This window comes from Paroedura picta, chromosome 4, assembly GCF_049243985.1.
Source record: "Paroedura picta isolate Pp20150507F chromosome 4, Ppicta_v3.0, whole genome shotgun sequence".
In the NCBI taxonomy this organism is placed as follows: domain Eukaryota; kingdom Metazoa; phylum Chordata; class Lepidosauria; order Squamata; family Gekkonidae; genus Paroedura; species Paroedura picta.
In genome coordinates, this window is record NC_135372.1 from 137,026,280 (window position 1) to 137,044,370 (window position 18,091).

General features: G+C 49.4%; 2 protein-coding genes across 2 annotated transcripts in view; one reads left to right on the plus strand and one right to left on the minus strand.

The window, feature by feature from the left end:
• Positions 1–1,984: 1,984 nt before the first annotated feature.
• On the minus strand, positions 1,985–10,764 carry PSMA7 (proteasome 20S subunit alpha 7). Its single transcript, XM_077335778.1, has 7 exons — positions 10,555–10,764; positions 7,761–7,887; positions 5,939–6,063; positions 4,773–4,895; positions 3,826–3,945; positions 3,230–3,292; positions 1,985–2,225 (listed from the first exon to the last, which is right to left on the minus strand). The coding sequence occupies exons 1-7, from the start codon at positions 10,648–10,650 to the stop codon at positions 2,133–2,135; spliced, it is 747 nt and encodes a 248-aa protein (XP_077191893.1). The 5' UTR covers positions 10,651–10,764; the 3' UTR covers positions 1,985–2,132.
• Positions 10,765–10,867: 103 nt separating this feature from the next.
• Positions 10,868–18,091, plus strand: part of SS18L1 (SS18L1 subunit of BAF chromatin remodeling complex) — a 37,485-nt gene continuing 30,261 nt past the window's right edge. The window contains exon 1 of the mRNA XM_077335776.1: positions 10,868–11,688. Within this exon, the coding sequence (XP_077191891.1) occupies positions 11,620–11,688 (69 nt within the window). The 5' untranslated portion in view covers positions 10,868–11,619. The remainder of the gene's footprint in view (positions 11,689–18,091) is intronic.

An 18,091-nucleotide genomic window follows, 5' to 3' on the forward strand; every position in this document is an offset into this window, starting at 1 on the left:
CTGCCTGTGGAAGTAGAATAGTCAGGTGATCTAAGCAGGCAAGCTACCGGAAGGGCACTGAACGATCTGTAAGGTGGGAGTGTCAGGGTGCTGAAGGACAGCAACCAACCAAGGGGTTTAAAATCCTTGAACAGAGTTTCCAATTCTGTCGGGCCTTTGCCCCTGGCTATCAAAATCAGTATACAATATTGTATTTAGACAATATTCCTTAATAGGATATTAAATCCAACGTCAAAATGTGTCTTGTCTCTATTTTAATAATTAATGAAGCAACCAGGACGGACTCTTTATCGATTTGTGCCGTTTTCAGTGTTGAACTTTCATCAGTGGTTGCTTCCTCCTATGATGTGTAACTTATCCTAACAAGTTTCCAATATTTCAATATTCTTCCAACTCAAAGTTGTAGTATAAACTCTACTGATATAGCATCGGCCTTCAGCTCGCAGGTATGGGAGAGCTTTGTCTCTTGACATAGAAAACAGCACAGATCTAGAGTCCGTCCTGGTTGCTTCATTAATTATTAAAATATAAAGGCAAGACCCATTTTGATGTTGGATTTAATATCTTAAGGAGTATTGTATAAATATTATATTGTATGCTGGTTTTGATAACCTGGGATAGGTTCTCTTTTCTGTTCCTGCATTGAGCAGGGGAGTTGGAATAGATGGCCCTAGTGACTCCAGATGCTGCTGAAGGTCATAAGCCCAATTTTGCCTGAACACAAAATCTTTTTCAGATAGTTGTGAAAAGGTTGCATTTCAAGGAGCCAGAAACTATCCTCTAAGCCTGGATTTCTCAACCAGGGTTTCATGAAACCACCAGTGTCTTTTTTGACAGCTCCCCCTTTTGTCTTCAGAGTTGTTGACCTGGGAGGCCCCTCCTCCAATCTCTCTGACCTACAAGACTCAGGCTCCATCTGTGACTGCCCAGTTTTTCTCTCATGAATGATCAAAATTGGCTCTTGCCTACATCAATAAGGCACCTACATTGCAGCTTATCTGTTGCTTTGGTGCTTCCTGCCCTAAGCATGAAGGTTGCATTAATCTAACAGGCACCATAATTGGGGGAAAGGTTTAGGCTGGTAAATATGGATTATTGGCCAGTGCAGCTCTTCCCTGTTTTACAATGTGCAAAACCTTTGTTGTTAGTAGTACGGGATTTGGGCTTTTAAAAAAAGATTATATCCAACAGACTGGGAATGGTAAAGCAAAGGGCGCCGTTCTAAGGGGGCTTCATATGTAAGCCAGGGCAGGCTCAATTCAGGCATCAAATTCCATTCCCAATGGTGTATCAGTACAGTAGCAGCCTCTAATCTGAGGAACAGAGTTTAATTCTCTTCAGCATGCAGCTAGCTGAGTGACCTGGGGCCAGCCAGTTTTGTTAGTTGTTCACAGAGCAGTCTTGGCAGAGCTCTCTCAGCCTCACCTCCCTCCCAGGGTGCAGGGAGAGGAAGGGAAGCTGCTTTGAGACTCCTTTGGTCAGTAAAAAGCAAGGTGTAAAAACCAACTCTTCTTCAATTGGGCTGGTTTGTTCTCCCCCTTCCAAAAATAACTTGCTTGGTTCTGGGAGTGACTCAACTCTGCAGCCAGCTGTGCAGTCAGGTATATTCGATCTTGAGTTTGCATTTTTAAAAAGTAACGTGCAGACTTTGAACACACCTTTCCAGTTTTAAACTGCAATACTCAGTCAAGGGAAAGGCCTTAACTGGCAAATAAGAGTCTTTCCTAAGCTTATGTTTGAATTGTCTTGTATAACTGAAAGGGAGAAGAATTAACCAGTGTAGGACTCTAACATTATGCTAGGTCAGGCTCTCACAAAACAACATACAAGACAGAAGGAGGCCATGAGCTACAAAAGATCACCAACTGTGAAGCAGCATTGATGTCACCGGTTATGCAAACAGCTTTCCCTCTACTACAGAAAACCACAGCATTCTGAGCACTGCAGTCTAGGCTGAAGCAAGGAACACATTACAGGAACAAGCTTTAAAAAACCGGGTGGTTTATTGTAAGCCTTTTTACGAGAGGCACAGAGCAAGAAAATGGAATGCCTACGTATCTATACAGAGTTAACTCATGATTGATTTCAAAACCAAAAAGAACCCAACAACTTGGGAATTGGATTTTCATTCATCACGATGTTTTCTTCTGTTTTCTCTTCTCGTTTTCTTCCTTTTCCTTTTCAATTTCTGCCACGTATTTCTCAATCTCTTCGGGGCTCAGGATCTGTAGTGCAGAAGTGACACAATCAGAGTCCTGCGACCTCGGCGCTTTAACAACAACTCCCCACACACAGAGGGACTCCCCATTCTCTTTTCAAAGGACTTTGGGTAGGCAGGAAGTTGTGAATTTTCTGCATTCTGCAGGGGGTTGCACTAGATGACTCTCACAGGGTCTCTATGATTCTAAGCATCTAGGAAACTTAGAGTGCTCATAATGCAGCTGAGGAGGAGAATGGTTGACAGAAATTGCCGACAGCCCTACAAGCATTTGGAAGTGCTTTCTATAGGATTATATAACTGGAAGAAGCCACACAGGCCATCAAGTGTGACCCCCTGCTCAATGCAGGATGAGCCAGCAGCATCCCTGTCCAATGTTCATCCAGCCGCTGCTTGAAGACCACCAGTGAGGGGGAGCTCCCCATCTCCTGAGACAGCCAATTCCACTGCTGAACTAGACTCACAGAATCCTAGAGTGGGTAGGGCCATCCAGGCCATGTAGTCCCACCCCCTGCTCATGCAGGATCAGCCTCAAGCATCCAGGAGAAGGATCTGTCCAGCTGCTGCTTGAGGACCACCAGTGAGAGGGAGCTCACCAACTGAGGCAGCCCATTCCACTGCTAAACTACATTGTAGAAAGGAGGGTGAAGGAATGAACAATTGTGCCTTTCTTTCTCCCTCTGGGCTTACGAACAGCCAAGGACATGGTTTCCAAAGCACCGGGCCAAAAAACGCCCTGGGGTTTCTAGAGGGGAGAATCAAGGTCATGATTGCCAGACTGCTAGATGGACAGTTACCTCGAATAAGTGGGAAAACACCACTGGGATAGGTCAGACTGGTGCTGCAGAGGTTAGGAAACAAGCTGAAGGGGTGGAATGTGTATCCTCTGCGAAAGCAACCTCTTTCTGGTTACAGAGTCATTGTGTAAATGCCAACGAGCTAGCTGCAATGCAGATTCTCTGACTGCTGGGAACTGACCATACAAAAAGAGCAGTATTAACAATACCTTACCTTGAGAGGCTGATTTCTTCTCATAACAGCTAGCTCAATATTTTTCCCACCAGATTGTACAACCTTAAACCAAGGAAATAGTAAGACAACATTAGATTCAGGAGGGTAGTGTTGGTCTGAAGCAACAGAATTCAGTTTTCTTCCAAAGGCCCCTTTAAGACCAACAAAGCTCAATTCTCAATATAAACTTGCATGAGCAGGTGTTGATGTTAATCATTGTGAGAAGTTTTCAATTTCAACCCTAGCTACAAGCAATACCATGCATACTACCAATACACACTGAGTGCCTTTTCCATAAGCACAGGACCTAGATCAGGGGTAGTCAAACTGCGGCCCTTCAGATGTCCATGGACTACAATTCCCAGAAGCCCCTGCCAGCATTCGCTGGGAGGGGCTCCTGGGAATTGTAGTCCATGGACATCTGGAGGGCCGCTGTTTGACTACCCCTGGCCTAGATGGATCAGATTAATGCTTACTCAATGACATCAACATATTGAAACTGATTAGATGCAACATGTTAAGCTATTTCTACGCCCTTGCAATAGAGGGCATAAAAATTCAATGACCAGCTGGTGATACTCAGATTTCATACTTACTTCAAGAAGGGCTTTGATGACAAGTTTAATGGTCAGATCATCGGTCTCAATTGCTTCATCAGTGTAGTTCTTCTCCAAAAATTCGCGCACTGACTTGGCTCCTCTGCCAATGGCATTAGCCTAGAGGAGTTTTAAAAAAATAGATTAAGAGGTAATGGAAAACAGAAGCTATGCGATTTATTTTTCATCTTTGCATTTTGATTTTTTTTTGCCTCAGTCTTTCTATTGCTCAGAGCTGGCAATGTCTACAAAAGGCAAGGCATGAAGAAGAGTTGGTTCATATATGCCGCTTTTCTCTACCCAGAGGAGTCTCAAAGCGGCTTACACTCACCATCCCCTTTCCTCTCCCCACAGCAGACACCCAGTGAGGTGGGTGAGGCTGAGAGAGCCCTGATATTCCTGCTTGGTCAGAACAGCTTTATCAGAGCCATAGTGAGCCCAAGGGCACCTTGCTGGCTGCATGTGGGGGAGTGCAGAATCAAACCCGGCATGCCAGATTAGAAGTCCACACTCCTAACCACTACACAAAACTGGCTCTCAATGAGAGAAAGACATCCGACTATATGGTAGTATCTGGAAAAGGGAGAACTAAAACTCGGCACGCCTAGTGGGTCAGGTGACTATTTCTTTTCTCAGGCAATTCCTAAAGTTAGTCCGCCAACTAGCACTAGGTTGTTTCCAGAGCCCAGCTACTGCTGTTTCTGGAGGAGAATGGTACAGCGTTCTCCAGTAGTCATGCTAAAGTACCTGAGTTCTGAAGTTGCGATCAATTTGTGATCATCATGCTGTTTACATTTTTTGGCTCAAATGAGAGTGATAATGTCTTAATCAGCCCAGAACGAGACCCCAACAGAGCGTGAGAGGAAATAACACTAGCCTTTCCCTAATGAAGTTAAACAGACTTCTATTTTTTTTGGGGGGGGGGGGCAGAGCCCAGTAGTCCTCACCTTCCAAGCGTGATAGGTCCCAGAGGGATCAGTTTGATACAGCCTCGGAGTTCCATCGAAGTCAAATCCCACAATCAGGGCAGAAATCCCGAAAGGCCTGCGGCCATTGCTCTGGGTGTACCGCTGAGGAGTGAGAGATGTTGTACTTTTAGCAGGACTGTATGTTACAACCTGTAACGATTTCTCATCTAGTACTTCAGTATTTAAGGCAATCCAGTACTTTTTCTTCTCTTGTTCGATGCACAGAGGGAAACAGCCTTGACTTGCCACTGCCTGCTAAACCCTTTCCTTAGGTTTGGAAAGGCAGCCAAGGGCTTGAGCTGAACAAGATGGAAAGTTCCTTTTTAACAAAGTGATGCGCACAACTGACTGGCAATACTAGATTTACTGATACCCAAAGTGTACTTTTAGTCATCAGTACATTAACATGCAGGTTTTAAGGGACTTCACCAGGCCTTCTGATTTGCTGAATCATGTGGGAGCAGACAGGAAGATATCCAAGCCTAGAAGCTGGATATGAATAGTTCTTAAAATATATAAAGCCTTTTTGCAGGCTTTGAAAATGGCCTACTCCGGGGGTGACCAAACTGTGGCTCTCCAGATGTCCATGGACTACAATTCCCACAAACCCCTGCCAGCTCATGGGAACTGTAGTCCATGGACATATGGAGAGCCACAGTTTGGCCACCCCTGGTCTACTCAAACAGCATTACTGTACAACTAAATTGGAGAGCACCATTATAGGGAAGGGCACAAACCAGGATATGACAGTTCAGTGTGTTCTTGGAACCAAACCTAGGGACCCAATTTGAACTGTCCGTTTCGCTCCCCGCCAAAAAACCTGGGGGAAGTGAAACGGATCACTGAAATGGCTGCCAGCCATTTACACTGTCCATTTCACTCCACCCGCTTCAAAGCAGTGAGAAGCAAAATCAATTGGTAAAATGAACAGACCCACCAAGTTGTTAGGTTGCCACAGGCAAAGGCGACTTCACATTTGTTTTCACTGCCTTTTGGAACAAACCAGCAAGACATCTAGCCACGTTCTTTTAGAGCAAATGCTTTGTGTTCAGTTTGTCTGGAGTTCACAGGCACAAGAGAAGAGTGTGTGTCTCAAAATCAGGCTCCAAATAACAGAGGCCGCCCTTGTCATCTTTTGTACATACCTGCTTCAGGCTAGCAATGTAACGTGTAATATATTCCACAGTGACAGGATCCTCCACTGTAAGTCTGTGGCTTTGACACTCCACCCGAGCTCTGTTTATAACTATCCTGGCATCTGCCGTGAGCCCTACAAACAACAAAAAATCATTAAGGAAATGCAGCACAGTGTACACGCAGGATCTCCGCCCTGCAATTTATTATTGAAGGGAGAGGAGGAGGAAAATAGGGTAAATAAAAAGATCACAAATACATGTCTGTGTCTACAGGAATTTCTCAAACATGTTATTGACTTGCATTTTTAATTTACTCCATGTCTTGGGGTGGGGAGCTGAGCAGTAGTAGAGGGAGCACCCAGTGTTTATCTTCTAAGATACCAGAAAATGATTTTTAACTTTATGACAAAAGTAGACAGGAACCAAAGTCCCACCTCTTTCTTCTTTTTAAAAAGACACCACTTCAGAATTTGGAACTAGAACTAGAAAGGACAGTGTAAGTGTTCTAGCCTTTTCTGTATGTTATAGACCCCCTATCTCACAGGGAATTCAGGCAGATTACACATAGCGAGTCAGTACAATCCACAAAATGGGATAAACATAAACCAGCCAATTACGACTGTAGAGGTCTGGGACCAACAAATCTAGAAAACAAAACTGGAACAAGGCATAAATATTAACGTGATACATGATGCAAATATTACATGGCAGGTGCCTCGTTTTGGCAAGCTATTTATATTAATACAGACCGTATTTAGTAATGTATCAAGCTAATGTTGTGAATTGTTTAATGCTAACCCCTAATTTAAGGTGAATTAGTTACTGCTAACCCCTTCCTGCTGTTTGTCACCAGCATTGAGCCACTTCCCAATCAGAGATATAAATATACAGGGGCTTTTCCCCTGCAGAGAGATAAGCAACTTGCAGAGATTGATCTTGAAAGGGATAAAAGGGGGGGAAAGGGGGTGTTTAAAATAGTCTTTCTCCACCCCCACTCAACCCAGCAATTCACAGAGGTTTCTTTTGATTGACAGAGAATACACAGAGCTCCATTGCAGCATATAAGAAACATCGGCATGTTATCCTGCTGGTTAACAACATCCATGGCAGCTGTCCATGAAATACGGGCTGTGAACACTTACGCCATCCAGACAAGCTTGCCTAACCTAAAGCATGAATAGCCAAAGCTATCATTCAAGAAAATGATTTTCTACCAAAACAGGCGGGGGGGGGGGGGACTCATACATGATCACTGACATTCATACTAGATGGCCTGGACTTTAGAAACTAACCAAGATAATGATTTTAGAGTATAAGGATGCATTTTCTCCAAGTTGTATAATGTAATGCAGACATGTACCGAGGGGAGGGGGAGGATGGATGGACAGCAATATTTAAAGTAGCAACTAAGAAAGAAACATTATCATCCGTACATTTCCTGATCTGCAATCTGAAATATTTGTTTTTCATCCTTGGGAACAATAAAGCTATTCAAGAAAACCAGCTAAAAAAAAGACATTGTATTTATTTGGACCCCACAGAACATTTCTGTTTCCACGGCATGACTTCCAAAATGCTTCTCCTGGGGGGCAGGAATGAGGAAGCAAGCAAGTCAAACTCCATTGGGAAAAATCCACCCAGAAACCCTCCAGAAATTCAGCCTCCACCCAGAAACCTTCCAGCAGAAATTCGCCACAGAAACCCTCCAGCAGACCCAAGTTTATGGAAGGTAAAAAGAAATAGGACTTAGTGTCCTTTTGTTGTGATTTAGCTGCATTCCAAGCAAGTTGGTTCTGTTCCCATCTCCCTCGTATTTACTCCATTACTCCACCTGCAAAAGCCATGCAAACATTGTCATCGAGGGCACAGATCTTTCGGACAGTCCTTTCATCCTGGAGCTTTGCCACAGATTTCTTCTCCACGCCAAGGACCACAATGTCTTTGCCTCGTACGCCAACCTTTAAGAGTAGACAATTAGAGACCACATTACGAAAAGTCACCAGTCACTAGAAAAGACAATAATGCAAGGAAAATTTAAAGGCATCAGGAAAAAAGGGAGACCCTTCATGAGATGGTTGGATTGAATCAAGGAAGGCAAGGGCCTCAGCCAGCAAGACCTGAGCAAGGCTGGTAGCGAAAGGATGTTTTAGAGGTCACTGAGGTCATTAAATCATAATAAATTAAAATTTATTTTGACCCAACCCTCCCTGAAGGCTTCAGACAGGTAACAACATATATAGAAACAATATATATCATCTGTCACATTAAAACATCAATTTAAAAATTTACTAGAATCATAGAATCATAGAGTTGGAAGGGGCCATACACGCCATCTAGCCCAACCCCCTGCTCAACCCCCTACTACAATTGATTAATTTAAAAACACCCTAATTGCCCAGAGGGGCAGTGCAGGTATCAAGTTCATTGATAATTTATATACCACCCCTTTCAGAATTTACAATTCAGAATGGTTCACAATCATATATAAATTACAATTAAAACATTCCATAAGAACCAGTTAAAATATTCCATAATTGACCCAGCTGTGGGCCTTAGCTTCTGCTTCTACATCTCCCGCTCTGGGGGTGGGTTACTTTAGGGAAGGCCCCATATGATAGTGTCTATTTCCATCATTCAGTGATCTCAACCAAAAGCCTGGCAGAAAAGCTCCATTTTGCAGGTGCTATGAAACTGTATAACTGTTGTGAGCCGTTTTATTGTATGCAGAAACAAAGTTCACTGTATTGTTTATGTTCCACGTGAACCGCCCTGAGCCTCAGGGGAGGACGGTATACAAATGTAATTAATGAGAAAGATCTCTTGGCCCCCTATAGTTGGACAGAGGGAGAGGGTGGGGAGTTAGAACTCTGTATCGCCATCTTTTAATGTCCATTGTTTAATGTCCATCTTTTAATGGTGCGGGCCTGCATCTGATCCGGAAATTACAGCTGGTACAAAATGTGGCTGCTAGTGTCCTCACAGGAACAGCTTGGAGGGCCCATGTCCAGCCTGTGCTGAGGCAGCTGCATTGGCTACCGATTGCTAGATGGATCAGGTTCAAGGTTTTGGTTTTAACCTTTAAGGCCTTCTGCGGCCTGGGACCCACATACTTGAGGGACCACCTGGTGTCTTATGGCCCCCGCAGGGCGTTGCAGGGCGTTACATTCAGCGGGGACTAATTTATTGGTGGTTCCTGGCCCCTGGGAGGCACATCTGGCCAGGGCCAGGGCCTTTTCGGTCCTGGCCCCCGCCTGGTGGAATGAGCTCCTGGAGGAGCTGCGGGGGCCCTGCGGGATTTGCCATCCTTCCACAGGGCCTGTAAAACAGAGCTCTTCCGCCAGACTTATGGTTGAGGCTGGCGCCTCCCCCCTTTTTAGATCGCCCCCCCCCCTACATCTACAACAGCAGTGACCCCTGGTTTCCCGGATAGTTCTGCCGCCATCAGGTGGGGTGGGTTGGGTGGGCTGTGGATTGTTTTTAGGGGTTTTATGTATTAGGGGTTTTATGGGTGTTTTACATGCTGTTACCCGCCGCGAGCTTCAGGGGAGCAGCGGGCTAGAAATCCAACAACAACAATAATAATAATGTTAATTTTTAACAGATTTTAATGGGGTTATACTTGTTTTTATCATTTTATTGTGAACCACCCTGAGTTTGAATAGAATGTGGAGGTATATAAATACAAAAATAAATAAATAAAATTAATAAAACACTGCACACCACTCTGAGCCTTTTAAGGAGAGACAGTTTATGAAGAAGAGTTGAGTTTTTATACCCCACTTTCCACTGCCTGAATGAGCCTCAAAGCAGCTTAAAATCACCTTGATATTGCTGAAGAATAAGAAGGGTTGGTTCTTATATGCCGCTTTTCTCTACCTTCCCTCCCTCTCCCCACTGCAGACATCCTGTGAGGAAGATGGAGCTGAGAGCACCCTGAGAAAACTTTCAGTGCCCCAAGGTCACCCAGCTGGCTGCATGCGGAGGAGGCGCGGGGAATCAAACGCTGTTCTCCGGATTAGAGGCCGCCACTCTGAATCCCCCACACCAAGCTGCCTCCACCACCATCATCATCATCATCATCACAACAACCACCCCCTTCTCCCCCTCAAAACCTCCAGGAATCCTCCTCCCCACCCTGAAAATGGCATCCCTAAAAGAGCTCTCTCTCCTCTTTTGCTAAGCCATGTTAAAAGTCAGAGTATTACCTAGACATCTAGGGAACAGTGGGATATGCCATACGTAACAAAGAATAGAGGCTTTAAAAGGGGCGGCGGGACTGTGGCTGTCCAGATATCCATGGACTACAATTCCCATGAGCCCCTGCCAGCAGGGGCTCATGGGAATTGTAGTCCATGGATATCTGGACAGCCACGAGCCGGCCGCCCCTATGCAAAATCAAAGCTCGGCTGGGAGAAAACGGGAAAGGCATTGTTTATCCACCCAGCTTCGGGCGCGAGCGCGGAGAATGAATCGAACTTGACCTTCCCGGCCTCCGTAGGCCCCGCTAAGCCCCCCTCCCCCCCCTTAACCGTCATTCAACCGCCTCGTTCTCTCACTTTCGGTCGCTCTCCGGCTTCCCTCCCCCTCCTCCCCGGCCGGCCTCCAGGGCCTCTCCCTGACCGTACCGCGGTGGAGCCTTTCTTGACGGCCTCCTGGGCGTATTCGACTTGGAAGAGGTGCCCGTCCGGGGAGAAGACGGTAATGGCCCGGTCGTAGCTCATGGCCGCGGCCAGACGAAGCGGGAAGGGGCGGCCGAAAGAGTCCTCCTCGCTCCCCTCAGGAAAAAAAGAAACAGCCCCGTCACTGTCGCTCAGCGCGCATGCGCCGCGCTTTCCCTCCGCCCATATTCACGCCACGCCCTACCGCTGGCCCGGCCGTCGACCCTACGTAGGAGCCTACGCCGAAAGGCGCCCACACCTGCGCTCTTAGCGCAACGCCGCGGCGGCGCCGATTGGTCCGCTCGCCCGGGCCGGCCACGCCCACTCCCCCACCCGTGTAGGGAAGCGGTCGGGCATCTCCGTACGCCAACAGCGCCCCGGCGGCCGCCGCTCCGACGCTAGCGTGCGCTCCCCTGGCCCCGCCGCCCTCCCCTCCACCTGCTGCTCCCACGCACTTGGCGTACGACCGCCTTTCCCTACGCACTTGGCGCAGCGAGATGCTCTCTCGCGGAGCGAGAGCGAGAGACCCAGGAAACCCAGCCGCGGCGGCGGCGGCAGCAGGGATGCACCATGTGCAATGCGAAGGGGGAGGAGAGGAGAGGAGAGGGGAGGGGGGCTCGGCGCGGGGAGGCGGGGTGGGGGGAGGGAGGGAGCGCCCGCCCAGCGGCTCAGGTGGCTCCGCTGCCTCCCCTCCCTCCCCAAAGCTCGCCAGCCGGCTTCTCCGCCTTGCACGGGGGGAAGCAGACCCGTCCAGGTAAAAAGAAAGGGGGGTGCGCGGCGGCGTCTTGCTGCAATGCCCCCGGCTCCTTGCAAGGCGCAGCGCGTACCATCTGCCGGGCCTCCCCTCCCCGTGCACTGCGGCGAAGGCGCTGCCGATTGCACCGCCGAGAGCAGCCAGCGATAATCACAAGATCAGCCCGGGCTGCGAAGCCGCGCCGCTCTTGACATCGCCGGGGAAGGGGACCGAGGAGAGCCAGCCAGCGAGGGCGGACCATTCCATCGCGTCCCATTGCAATCGCCTCGCAGCCCACCATGTCGGTCGCCTTCGCCTCGGCTCGCCCGCGAGCCAAAGGAGAGGTCACCCAGCAAACTATCCAGAAGGTAAGGGCCGGCGGGCGGGCAGCAGCAGCAGCAGCAGCAGCAGCCAGAGCCGCCTCCCTGCCAGGCGAGCCGGGCGGGATGGCATCCGCGGCTCGGGCCGAGTCGAGCTTGTGGCCGATCGGGGGTGGAGATGGGGGGGGGGGAGGAGGGAGAAACAAAGCGAGGGGGGTCCCAGAGCGAGCCGGCGGCAGGGAGCCCCCGCGCGACCCCCACGCGCTTGACATTTGGCCGGCCACGCTCGGTCGCCCCGGGGGAAGAGAGGGGGAGAGAAGGAGACCCCGGGCAAAGCCCCCCGGGGCGGGCAGGCGGGCGGCGGAGCGGCAGCCTGCGATCTGCGCATCATTTGGGGGAGAAAAAGGACGGCCGGGCCGAGGTGAGAAAGTGAGGCCCGCGGGAATCGCTGCTTTCCCTATGCAAGCCCCCCCCCCCTCCAACCCCATTGATTAATCTGGGTTTTTAAAAATCAAAGGGCGAAGGGGGGGCGCCTTTGGAACGCCCCCCCCTCCCACCCACCCTCTGACCCGCTTTTCATTGCGGGCCTTATTCCCCAAGCGCCCGTGGGCTTTATTATTATGCTGCTAGGCATCGAGGGGAAAGGCAACCTGACCAGGGGAGAACCAGGCAGGGGTTTCCCTGGAGGGCAAGTTGGCAGGGCCGCTCTGGGAAGAAGGACGCCCTCTCCCCCCCCCCAACCCGGAATGAAATCACCTCCCCAAATAACACACACACACACACCCCTCCTCCCATTCCTGGAGAAGGAACTGCAAATAAGGGGAGAGGTGCGGAGGTGTCCGTCACGAGGAACCGATTTGTTGGAATGCCTAGACAATGCCAGGCGGGTGTCCCCTCCCTCCGTTGCCAAGGCAGGGCGCTAGCAAGAGGAAGGGGGTGGGGGGAAGACCCGGTTGGTCCTCCTGGAGTTTGGCGTTCAGAGCTAGAGCCTGGAGGCCTCCCCATCAGTCGGGATGGCTGGCGCTGGAAGGAGACGGTGGAGGAGAAATCTGCAGCGTTCTTCCTCCTAGGCAGACAGGTTGGCGTTTGCAAAAGGCCAGGGGGTAGCTTGAGGGTGGCGGCAGAGAGGGGGCTTGCTCCGGAATGCTCTTGTCAGTCTCTGTGGCTTGTTCCAGATGGGAGTGAAAGCTTACTGTCCCCCGGCTTGCGTGATCTCAACGGATCTCAGGAACGCAGCAGGGCCGGGCCGGGTCAGTACGTGGATGGGAGGGACCCCCAAGGGGTTCCACGGTCGCTGCATGGAGGCAGGCAATTGAAAAGGCCTTGAAAAGGAGCTGGGGCGGGGGGGGGGGTGTGCCCTGCTTTTTACTGCCTGCCCACCCACAGTGACCCCGATTCCATCCCCAGATGATTCCCCCCTCCCCCCCCCAAAAAAAAGACTCCTTGGCCAGTCTGGCCTGGAAGAAATTCGACTGAAACACCTTCTGCCAAGTGACCCGGAAGAGTGGCTGGTGTGATTTTGGTAGCCCCAAGGGCCTTCCTCTGATCAAGGCAACTTGTGTGTCAAGCCAAGGAACACATCCTCACACTCTTCAGCTTCTACAGAAGTGTTACAGTTCTCACAGTGTTTAGTATGTCCGATGACAAAGATGGCCTCACTCGTGATACGAATCTCTGTGCAGGGTGGAGCCATCCTCCATCTGGCCCGCAGGGTTGGTGTTATGTGCCAACAGAGGAAGGGGGGGGGGGAATGATGTTAAACTGCCCTAATCTCATCCATAAGCCTGGTGGGAAAGTGCCAATTTTACAGGCCCGGTGGTACTGTGATAGCTCCATCAGGACCCTGATCTTAGAATGTTATTATTGTTGTTATTAATAACTATTTGAGTGTCCATAAAGCACCAAGGGAGGGGGCTTACATTATTCCCCTCTGCTCCATTTAATCCCCACAACAGGTAGGACAGGCTGAGAGTGTGTAACTGTCTCGAAATCACCCAGTAGGCTTCCATGACATAGCGAGGCTTGAGTTCTGGGTCCCTCAGATGGTGACCTCTCACCATCATGCTATAGTCAGTACTGAACAGGATGTTGAGAAACCCCTGAGACATTCTTCAGGCTTCGAGAAACCCCAGAAGTGGCACAATCAGGCAGAAGATGGTTGGGAAGCAGAGCTGTGGACATGCCCACCCAGGGCCTCTCCCCTTCCCACCCCCTCCAGGCCATTTTGGGAGGGGGTGGGTTGGATCAACACGACTGTTTATGGTCATATCCCCCAATAAATGTTTAACAAATTAATATATATATATATTTTAAAATGAATGAACTCCCACTCATTTGGGAAACCCTTCCAGGGCCGTCAAGAAACCCCAGAGCTTCACAAACCCCTGGTTGAGAAAGCCTGGGTCTAACATTCATGGATGTTTTAGGCTGATCCTGCATCGAGCAGGGGGTTGGACTAGATGGCCTGTATGGTCCCTTCCAACCCGATACTTCTATAAGGCCTTTTCCCGAGTTACAACACACATGACCAAGGTTTTGGGGGCTCTGAGCCATGCAAGCGCAGCCCACGTGTTTAGGTGATTCTTAGCAACTGTTCTAATCAGCGATAACAAGATTATAATTGCTTAGAGGGGGCATGACCCAGCCAAAGTTAAACCCTTTTAAGTCCCGCTGATATGGAGAGTTAAGAATACAGCCTGACCTTGCCCATGCTAAATGACTCTGGACCATGGCCATTTATCCCTGGGTGAAAAGGAGACACGTGAGAAAGCCCGGGGACACCCTATCCTCTCACCTGAACTTCTGATTCACTTGTTGGGCATGCAACATAAGACTTCTAGAGTTGCGATTCCAGGATACAGGAGTGTCTAAAGCAGGACTCTGCATTTCAGCATCCTTCAGTCTCTGATTCGACCCATAAATGTGCAAACAGCTCAGGAGTAATGCTTGTAGAGGGCTAATAGCACTTCAAAGCACTTCAGGTATATTATAACCATGATGCATATGGTTACTCGATAGCTTGTCTGTTGTTTGGGTCCCTGCTTAGCGGGAGTATAGGGACGCGAGCATGCAACTCACCAACTAACGAGCCCATGGTGGAGGGAAGAATTGAAGCCGGGTAGGGCGCTCCGGGTCACAGATCAGTCCCAGATATTTCACAACACCTGTTGTCACAATAGGAGGGGCCGTGGCTCAGTTATAGAGCATCTGCTTGGCATGCAGAAGGTCCCAAGTTCAATCCCTGGCATCTCCAGTAGAACAAGAAGACAGGGTGGTTTTTATACCCTGCAGGGTAGGTGGGACTGAGAGAGCTCTGACAGGACTAGGCCAAGGTCACCCAGCTGGCTGCATGTGGAGGAGTGGGGAATCAAACTGCGTTCTCCATATTAGAATCCACTGCTCTTTTCCTACTCCACCACGCTGAAGGACCTCAGTGCGAAACCCTGGAAAGCCGCTGTCTGCCTGAGCAGGCAATACCTTGATAGTCAGAGGGTCTGCTTCGGTACGCTAGCTTCATGTGTTTTTGTGTGTTCATACTATGGGGAACCCGGGGGCTTACACCTTCCCTTCCTCCTGTGCTGTTCCCGTAACCTGAATCCATATTTTCTTCACTGTGCAGCTCTACCCATCTCTCTTCATTGCCCATCGATGCCTAAGAATCTAGGCTCCAGCTTGGAGCTGTCAGCGCGCCTCTGCCTGACAGCTCCACAGCGTTTGCTGGCAGGGGCTCATGGGAATTGTAGTCCATGGACATCTGGAGGGCCACAGGTTGACTACCCCTGGATTAGAGCCGGCTCTCTCAACTAGGGTTTCGTGAAACCCTGGGGTTTCTTGATGGCCCTGGAAGGGTTTCCCGAATGGGTGGGAGTTAATTATTTATTTTTTATATTTATGAAACATGTTTCGGGTCATAACACCATATATGGACATGTTGACTCACCCGCCCCACCCAAAATAGCCACTGATGGGCCTGGAAGATGTGGGGAGGGGAGGGGCCCCAGGTAGGCATGTCCACAGCTCTGCTTCCCAACTTCCCAACAGTGGATGAGTGATAGGGTTGTGAGTGCCCTGCCTAGTGCAGGGGGTTGGACTAGATGACCCAGGAGGTCCCTTCCAACTCTAGGATTCTAGAGCCAGGTTCCATCAGACCGAAGGCCCATCAAGTCCAGCAGTTTGGTGTAGTGGTTAGGAGTGCGGACTTCTAATCTGGCGAGCCGGGTTCGATTCTACGCTCCCCCACATGCATCCAGCTGGGTGACCTTGGGCTCGCCACGGCACTGATAAAATTGTTCTGACCGAGCAGTGATATCAGGGCTCTCTCAACTTCACCCACCCCACAGGGTGTCTGTTGTGGGGAGAGGAATGTGAAGGCGACTGTAAGCCGCTTTGAGCCTCCTTCGGGTAGGGAAAAGCGGCATATAAGAACCAACTCTTCTTCTTCTTCTTCTATATTCTGCACGATCATGCCACTTCTGGGGTTTGTTGAATCTGAAAAAATGTTTCAGGGCTTTCTCAATGGTAAAAAAGTTGGAAAAGGCTGGATTAGAGAGATTCCTGGAGGATGTCTATCAAGTGGGTAGTAGCCACGGTGACATGGGACCCTCCACATTCAGAGGCACTGAACCGCTGAATCCCAGATCCAGGAGGCAACCTCAGAGGAAGGCCTCGGGGGAGGATGGTATATAAATATCGCAAAAATAAATAAATACACCCCTGGTGTTGCCTTTCCAGAAGAACTGGCTGGCTATTATATGAGGCAGGATGCTGGACTACATGGACTGTTGGTCTGATACAGCTGGGCTCTTCTGATGTTCTTAAGAAGCCGTCAGCATCCCTTCCCTGTTGCTGGCTCTGCAGAGGAACTGGTTAGCTGCTGTGTGAGGCAGGATGCTGGATTGGATGGACCCTCACAGATCTGACCCATCAGGGCTCTTCCTATGTCCTTATGAAGGCCTCAGCCTCTATGCCCTGTTCCTGGCCCTCCAGAGGAACTGGCTGGCCACTGTATGAGACAGGATGCTGGACTAGATGGACCACTGGTCAGATCCAGCAGGGCTCTTCTAATGTACTTAATGGTTTTATGACCTAGGTTGAATCCCCACCAGTTTCAAATTCCCAGTTCTATTATGGAAGCTTGCAGGGTTGCCGTGGGGCAGCCTGGCCTGCCTCACAGAGGGGGATGAGAAAATGAAGGGGTGTGTGTGACCTTTTAAGCCGCTTCAAGTCTCCACTGGGGAGAAAAGTTATAAATGCAACGGCAAAATCCATCATGTTCCCTCAGATTATGGGGGAAGACCAGAGACCCTGGATGTTTGGGGTTCCCAGTGGAGGTTACAAATATGTGGTTGACCAATAGGGCTGATTTGAAATCTGACCAAACTGCAGACACTTTGAAGTTTAGTTTGGTGTCCCGTGGCAGGGGATAAGAGAGTCAGTTTTAATGTATTCCTAGCGTATTTCATGTATCTTGATAGTACTTTAGAAAATATGGCCGCGGGACCATTGCACGTTTTGCCAAGAGGGAAGACAAATGACGGAGGTACATCTTGGCTGTTTTAAAATATTTTTAAGGGGATGGAGGAGAAAAATTGCTCACTGCCTCCACGGGGGATAGGACTAGATTCAGTTTATTTGAATTACGGAAGGGTGGATTGACTTTCAGTATTAGGAAAGTATTTGCAATTGATGAGCGGCAGGATGGAAGGATCCCTAGGGATTGATCCCCTGTGATGCAGAAAAATTGGATGTTAACTGCTTAGGAATTTGGAAGGATATTCTTTTCCTGGCGATGAATAGAGAGAGCTCTTGCTTAAAAATCTGATACTTGTAGGTGAAGAGTTAGAAGTTTTTTCCTGCTCATGTACCAAAAAGAACCATTCAGGCACTGAGGTACATCCGGAAGAAGTTCCTGTCCATTAGAGTGGTTCCTCAGTGGAACAGGCTTCCTCGGGAGGTGGTGGGTTCTCCTCCTTTGGAAGTTTTTAAACAGAGGCTAGACAGGAATGCTCAATTCAAGCAGTTAGCCGTGTTGGTCTGAAGGCGCAGAACAAATTGAGAGTCCAGTGGCACCTTTAAGAACAACAAAGTTTTATTCAAGGTACTAGGGGCCAAGCCCGTTGCATTCAGGAATACAACGGGGGTTAGATTGGGGGGTGGGGTGGAAGAACTCTGAGTACAGCCTCTCCCTCCCCCCAGGACATGGAAAGGCTGCAGGCAGCTGTCATGGAACTCACCAGCAGGGGCAGCTCTCACATGGCAAGGATCTGCAGCCTCCGAGCCTCGGAGGGAAGTAGAAGCAGGAGGGGGTGGTCAGGATGGGAGACGGAAGGCGATTGGCTGGCCGCTGGACAGACAGGGAAGCTGGTTGGAGGAGGAGGCACTCAGGGGTGGGACAGCCACCCTGCATGGGTGTTAAGTGCTGAGTGGCACTTAAGCCATGAGACACACTCCT